Raw genomic sequence first — 8213 nt, 5'->3', positions numbered from 1 at the left:
TTTTTTTCGATATGAACGGCTTTTTGCGAGCTACTCGGCCATTGAAGTCGTGTTCCCTCAGCACTCTACGCACGGTTTCGGCACAACATACTTTACCCATTTCATTCTCAATCTCTACCACCAATTTTGGAGCCGATATCTTCGGATTTTCTTTAATTTTCCGGACTATTTTCCTTTTGTCAGCATCTGTAAAAATTTTGTTTGGTGCATTTCTGCTCTTGTCCGCCACTCGATTCTCGCGCACAAATCGCTGTATGATATACTGGACTGTACTTGCACTCATTCCTACCATCTCAGCTATTTTCCGTTGGCTTTCTCCTCTTTTAAAATTATTCAAAACCAATTCTCGCTTTTCTAAACTTGTCCGTGGACCCATCTTTTAAAAACCTGGTATTACAATATTTTGATGCGCGATTAAATTAAATTAAACACAAATAAATAGAAGAAAAGAATACCAATTAAGTCGGATTCACGTGTTCCACAAAAATACTATTAAAAGAAGCCACACGAAATAAGCTGTGAGCTTTTTTTTCTCAGAAATATTTTTTTGACGTATTTATAAAAGGAAGCTTAATTTTGCAGGTTTTATTTATCACCCGTCCTATTACACAAATATGTAGCTAAAATTTTACACTTAACGTTTTTTTGATAACCTCATTAGTTTTCTTTCTATGAGATTCAAAAGTTTTATTTTGCAGCTGCACGAAATAAGCTGTGAGCCACTGTATATGTACATGCATGATAAAAACATAGCAAGGTAGAACCGTTCTCTCAATTTGTCGGCCATGATTTTTTTTTTTGAAGTTTGTCAACATTTTAAAATCATATAAAAGTGAAAATAAAAAATTGAAATTGTTCGAAATTGTTGTTGCTTGAGATTGAAAATGAAAATGTGTGTGTGAGTTTGTGAGTAAATTTAAAAATTAAATTGTTTGGAAACGTCAAGAATTTTAAAAGTGACTCAGCGGTTCTACCTTACTATATTTTTATCATGTGTACATGTACCCTTTTAGCACAAGCGCTCATGTATGTATGTATGTGCACGTTTTCATACATATTAATGACGTTTCCCGGTAGCCGGCCAAACAAATCTATAATCAGAGCTTGAATATCAAACAAATATTGACGTACTTCGCCTTAAATTGCAATGCAAACAGTACGTTTGTATATACGAGTATAAGTATGTACATATGTATGTATACGTATGAATAAAAGTTAAAAGTAAGCAAACTCGAAAACAAAAACAAAACTTAAATTAAGGTGGAACGCGTAACAGGCTAACCTAATATTCGCGGCTTGCGTTTTGGTACGCATGCCGTCGAATTTGTTTTTTTGCGTCACCCGAAATTGACTTGCATCCGTTTGCATTTGATTTCATTGAGCGAAACGTCAAATAAAAATGTCACGCAGAACAAAAATTGGAAATTGAGTTAGCTTCATACGCACGCCGTTCAATTTCGGTTGATCTCATACAAGTTGCATGTGCATGAGAAATTTTTGACAATAAATTGGCGGCGTGCGTGAATATTAGGTTAGCCTGTAAGGCGTTTGAGTGATGTGTGGAAACAAAGTGGGCTCTCAGTGATATTTACATACATATGTATGTACGTGTGTATGTACTCTAACTCTGAAAATTTGTCTACACCAAAAAAGTAAAAAAAAATAAATAAATAAAAATCGAAAGTTATTAAAGTTGACAATAATTTTGCTGAGTGCTACTTGAATCGAATTTGTAAAAGCCGCAGCCGGGCCAATGGACATTTTATTTGAAGAGACCTGCCAAAATAATTACTTTAAAATCAATATTAAATTGATATATGTTATATGTATATATGGTATATCGAACGTCGATAATGCACGCACATATATATGTACAAACGCACATACATATGTCTATGTATGTATGCAGCTATATTCCCTGCAAACCATTTTTTCAGAGTATTCTGAATCGTAAAGAATTTTTAAAGAATTCGGAAAGATCCCATCCGATTTTTTTCCGAATTTTCTAAAATGAAATAAATTACGCACACTTCCATTCTTTTACGAAATTTCGGAAGAAAATCGGTGAAGAAATGAAAATAATGCTGCTATGTGAAGAATTTCTTGCAGACTTTTTTCAGAATTTTCTTTATTTTTCGTACAGAAATTTCTTTACGAGTTCGTGTCAACCACTTCATATAATTTTCTTTGAAGATTCGGAAAAAAATCGTTACAGAAGTCAGATACTCCTAAAGATTTCGTTAAGATTTCGGGAACTTTGGTTTGCAGGGTTGTGAGTAATATAACACGAGTGTAGCCGCTTTTAAAGTAAAAGCTAAAAATATACAGTATTTTCCCATTTACGAACAAACAGCTGTGTTAAGTGAATTTTAAATTCTCAGCAATTATTTAAAACGCAATCGCTATTTGTCTATCTATACATACCACATATCACACATTTGCAAGAGTGTCATAATCCAAAAAATCGAGATATATGTACATACTCCCATAGTAAAAATGGATACATATTTTGTTCTAGTGAGCTACTGGTAATCGGTAGAGCTATGGACACAACAACATTGAAGAAAATGTTGCGTTCACTTCTGAATACTATACTAAATTTTTATGGATTATGCCACTCTTGCAGCAAATGTGCGATATGTATCATATCCATACGTATTTCACAATTCGCAATGCATTAACAAAGTTCTGAGACGTTTTAAAGTAATGCTGAAATTGTATCTACTAATTCATTGAAATATGTATGTAGCTTAAAAATAATTAGTTTCTAGAAAACAGTGACAGAAACGTTACAATCAATAAGTTTTGAAATTTATCTAATCTCCGCTAGACAAAACGTTTGCTTAGATCACTCAGTTTAGTACTTTATGTATTGGTCACTTTCGAAAATAATATTTTATTATTAGTTTACGATAGCTTGGTATGGCCCAGGTCCTAACACATTCAGCCTATCCTTCTTCTTCTTAATGAAACACTCCCAAAGTCCAAGAACGGGTGTGCTGTGTTGCCAAGGGTTAGCATGGAGGCTCAGGATAAACAAATTTTAATAATTTGGCCAGCCTTTGACCAGATTTATCCAATGAGGAGTAGAACGCTTAACTCGCAGACTTCTGAGAACTCAGGCTTCTAAGAGTTCTCAACTCTTCTCTTATTGTATGTAATCCTATGGCATGGAAGAATTCTGGAATATTGCCCGTGTCGCTTCCATTGTCAGTCTGTTAACCTGTGTGTCTTAATGCCCCAGCACCCAGTTCAGTTGTAGTGTTGTGTTGCCCTAGGCTGTTCAATTTCCTATACCCTAGAGAAATCGTTAGCTTAGGGTTATATATTCCTGCTCCTATACATTAACCAGTTTTTGAACCATCCGCGTATCACCTTTGTGTGTAGTGTGCATTAAAATTTCTTTTATTCATTTCCCAAACGATATTAAGATGAACGAACGAAAATATTTCCCCAGAGATTAGGCTTTGTTAGTTAGTTTGGGAATAAACTTGATAATTGGGAAAGATATGCCAATGAAGCTATGTAAATAGCTGGGTAGAATCGTGGTCAGCAGGGGCTGAAGTTTAAGAGGAAATCCGAACGTAAGCAGTCCACTCCGGTCTCTACGGTTCACCACATCGCTTTTTCTACGCACAATCCAACTGTGCGTCAGTTTATTGTATACTAGGTATACGTTTTGGGGCTACCGATGATAAAATGCCAACTAAACCAAACAAATTTATGTATATCGCGCTTAATTTTGTCAAACAATCGAAACTCGCGCAAAGATATATTTAACGGTCATTAAGGGTAGTCGTGAGAACGAAAGCAGTACACTAATTGTGAATGACAACAAGCTACCAGCCGAGCTATTCGTCGTCCTCGCTTAGTTAAGCCGATTTTACCGATTTTACTAAAGCTTATTTAATTAGTAAATTCTAAATGGACAATTCCAAAGATATCTAAATATTTCGCTATCGCTGCGTGCTCACTCAAGCTCGCTAGCATTATACGAGTGGACAGCTTTGCGCGCAACTTCCATGCATGCGTGTGTGTATGCGCTCGAGTGCATGAGTCAATCGCATTTTGTATTTACTCTTATATATTGTATTCATCAACATTACCAGCACTGTGAACTTCTCATTCCATTTGGGTAGATAAGTATTCTTCACCACATCAGTTTTGCGTTTACTTTTATTATCGATTACCAATTCAACGTATGGATTAGGTTTTAGAAAACCATTATTGCGCAATGAAGCTTCTTCAACTGTAAGCAAAAAGCATCGAATAGCAAATTAAATAAATAATTCAGTTCGAAAAAGTTTTTCTCTGTGAACTTACTTGTCACACTCAACTGGTGATAACCTTGATTGTCGCCAATGCCACTGGCCGCTGACGCGGCTCCAGCTGTTGTCCCCGTTACAGCTGCTGCCGCTGTCATCGCAGTGCTTGCCGCCATAGAAGCCACATTCAAATTAATATTGCTGCCACTCATACTTCCACTACCGATGATGCTCATAGCGCTGGCACCGCCCACGGTGGAAACTGCAACGCCACTGTTGGTCTGTATGACGCCACCTACACTGGCATTGGTGGCCATTCCTGATGGTGCTATTATTGCAGATGTTGGTGCTACTGTTGTTATTGCCGCTGTTGCTGGTGCTACTGAAAAGTAGTCAGCAGCTGCATGTCCTATAGAAGCTGGTGACATAACCTTTCCATCGGCCATTAACGTCGCACACTAACTCGACTTTAACACTTAATCACTTGTGTGCGTGTTAATAACGAGTCGCGCCACTCTTGACGCAAACAAAATTGTGAAGAGTTTGTCGTAGTTAAAGCACTTGCCTTGAAACACTGCCAAATTTTTGTAACAATTTACGTGCTAATTGCGTCAACCGCTATTACTCTCTTTTTTTCTAGCGCTTTTTGTTGTTGTAATAATTGCGTTTTATTACGTTAAATTTAGTAGGAATATTTATTGTTTAGTTGGCACAAATTTTTATTTCGCAATTCAGCTGTTGAGCACCGCCGTTTGGCCAACACCACTGCCGGCAAACGAAATTTGACCTGTAAGAGAGAAGTAACTTGAGTTTAGTTCATGATTTTGCTTGGTTTTATTTTAGTTAGTAATAAATGTTATCACGTTATATGATTTGTGTTTATTTTACACATACATACATACTACAAATATAAGGAAAATAATAAGTACAAAAAATTATTCAATAGCCTGTACAGTAGCGTGGGCCGAAAATCTGCTTTTTGAGAATTTTGATTGGTAATATTAAAAATATGGTTCATTATGCTTTAAGAAAAATCTGTGTGAAACTTAGAGTTTTTCGGTCAATATCCTAGGCTCGCCCAAGTCTATCAAAGTTCAATATGCCCAAAAAAAAATTAATAAATTAATTAATTAATACATTTTTTTACTAAAATTGCAATAATCTTCGATTTATTAGTCCTACATAATTTGGTATATGGACCTTTTTTGTAGAGAATCGAAGTTAGCTAAGAAAAAAAATGTTTAATACTTGAACTTACTCGAAGTTAACTTGGCGACCCTAGGATATTGACCCAAAATTTTCACATTTCACACAGATTTTTCTAGAGCATATTTTTGCTATTACCAATCAAAACTCTAAAAAAAGCGGAATTTCGGCCACAGACAGGTTATAACCCGGATTAACATATAGGATACTTTTTGAAGGGAGTTGCCAGCGTTTCCAAAATTTAAATCAACTAATTAATAACTTAAATAAAATATTACAACAATGTGGGTGTCAACCGAAAGGGGTTCCCAAACTATTTTGTTCGAAAATATTATTTAAGATTGCCACCTTTTAAAAGAGTTAAAGTAAATTAATTAATAGCTTGACAAAACGCAAACGAAAGGGATTCAAAAGCGATTAATCTCAAAAATATTTTTCAAAGAGGGTTGCCACCTGTTTATAAATTCAAAATCAATTTAAAGAACAAGTTAATTGAAATATTTTGATATACAAGTGTAGGTATCAAATAAGAGAGGTTTAAGAAATAGTACCAGATGGACCGAGCTTTGCTCGGAATGCATACACTTTTTAAAATGTTCAAGGTATAAAATAATGCTCAATTCGATTATTTTTATCGATCGAATTTCTTATTTAACAGAACGGTTAACCAGTAGCTCTTTCCATTAAATTATGTCGAATGTTAAAAAAAAAATTAAAAAGTTTTACTTTTAGAATCTATATCTTAATTTAAAAATATTTGGCATTAAAAATTAGCTGGCAAATGCTTTTAAGAAATACGCCAGGTTGAAGCGTACATACATAGTTACAAAAAAATTTCGTTGAAATTAGTACAAATTGGTATTAAAAAACGTGGCAACCCTCAACAAAAATATTTCTCCAGTAATGTTCTCCAATATACCTTTCATTTGATATCCATATTAAGCTATTTTAGTTAAATTTTGCAGAATCGAAAATAAGTGGCAACCTTACACTAAGATCATGAGGGACAACGCTTACTATATAGGCAAGGCATTGTTAAGGAGCTTTCGTTTAGCGCCCGTTAAAGGTAATATTGTATCTTAACTTTCTAAACAAAAAATTACATAAATATACGATAGAAAATATGTGGCAACCCTATTCAAAAATATTTCTAAATTGGGGATTTCAAAACCCTTGTGTGCGCTAATGTCAAACGAAAAAGATTTAAGGTTTTAGTTTGGAAATACCTCTGAAGGAGCTTGCCTTGTGTTTGAAAAGTCGAATCTAGTTAAGTTAAACTTGTGTATAACTCAAATATACGATAAAAAATAGGATTTCACGCAAGAGTTTTAAGTGGGCTTTAGTTTTGAAAATATTTTAATATTTTTGATTAGGGTTGCAATCTATTTGAAAAGTCATAGTTGGAGTTAGAACTCTTTTAGAGTTAAGGGTAATTTTAAATTTCATAAAATTAAAAACCGTCAACATGCGAGACCTATCTTCACTCAGAAATGGCTCGACGGATTTAAATGAAATTCGGCACACGGATCGCTTATAACTGACGAATATTTGGATTTTTTAAGGTTTAAATGAAATTTTGGCAAATTAACAGCGCATGAATTCACTCGTATACATATATTACATTCGATGAACACTTTTTTTGCACATTGTACCTATTATCAAAGGGGGATTAGATTACAATCTCATGAAAGTATTAGGTAAGTAAAAATTTTCCCTATTCGCAGCCATACATATATGTATATGCATGTGTGTGCGCATCAAACGATTATAATTTGCGACAAAGCAAACACCGCTTGGAAACTTTTATTAAATAAAAAAACCCACACAGTTAGTTACCATTTTTTGATAAACACGCTAAGTCCGTACGATTATTTGTTTATTAGCGGCGATGAAAAGCGCTTGTCAACATACAATAACTACCACACAGTGTATGCATGTTTATGTAAATGAAAATGAAATGATAGACAGATCTCAGAATTTTGTGCGAAAAAATTCAGTGTGAAAGTAGAAATCAGAGATAAGCATGAATTCGGCCATGACAGATGTTTTTTCATTACTATTTGCACGTGATTATATTGTTTACTACAGAATTGTGTTTATTTACGGAAGCCTATCTGACTGATTTCAAATTTTATCACTCAGTCATGCTGCTGTCGACAAAAGTTAGAAAAAAATATATACTATATAAGATGCATTTAACTGACGTCACCTTCTAGAAGCTGTAGTATTAACTATGGTGCTAGTAGGTTTTCATGGCAAGATCTACATTCGAATGACTGACCTTGATGTGAATTTGTCACATTCAAAGTGCTTCAATAGCAGCCTGACTATCTGAGAAGATAGCTACTGCTGGCAGAGTAAGAGAAGAATGGATCAGTCACCTTGCAGCTTTCCACCGCCGGACTATGTCGAGGTACGAATAGCGATTACGCGGCTGAAAAACAACAAAGTTGCTGGAGCTGACAGCCTGCCAGCTGAGCTATTCAAGTGCGGCGGTGAGGAGCTGATAAGGTGCATGTATCAACTCTTAAATATGCAGAATATGATAAGATGAACGCATGCCCAACGATTGGAATTTAGGTGTGCTCTGTCCAAGCCACAAGGAAGGCGACCACCATTTCTGTCGGAATTAGGAAACACCTCTCCGAACCGTTTGGCACCAAACGGGGTTTCAGACAGGAGGACTCCCTTTCTTGTGATTTCTTTAATCTGATCTTGGAGAAGATAATAAGAGCCACAGAA

At 35.2% G+C, this 8213-nt stretch overlaps 1 protein-coding gene across 1 annotated transcript; it reads right to left on the bottom strand.

Annotated features, from left to right (window-relative positions):
• Positions 1-2231: 2231 nt before the first annotated feature.
• LOC118755537 lies at positions 2232-7560 on the bottom strand. The gene is made up of 3 exons (XM_036490372.1): positions 7308-7560; positions 4324-5052; positions 2232-4249 (listed from the first exon to the last, which is right to left on the bottom strand). The coding sequence occupies exons 2-3, from the start codon at positions 4709-4711 to the stop codon at positions 3990-3992; spliced, it is 648 nt and encodes a 215-aa protein (XP_036346265.1). The 5' UTR covers positions 4712-5052; positions 7308-7560; the 3' UTR covers positions 2232-3989.
• Positions 7561-8213: the final 653 nt, after the last annotated feature.

The sequence above is a fragment of the Rhagoletis pomonella genome, unplaced genomic scaffold (genome assembly GCF_013731165.1).
Source record: "Rhagoletis pomonella isolate Grant_MI unplaced genomic scaffold, Rhpom_1.0 Rhpom_scaffold_06509, whole genome shotgun sequence".
Classification (NCBI taxonomy): Eukaryota; Metazoa; Arthropoda; class Insecta; order Diptera; family Tephritidae; genus Rhagoletis; species Rhagoletis pomonella.
Note: the sequence above shows the minus strand (reverse complement) of the source record. Positions and strands in the feature narration are given on the sequence as shown.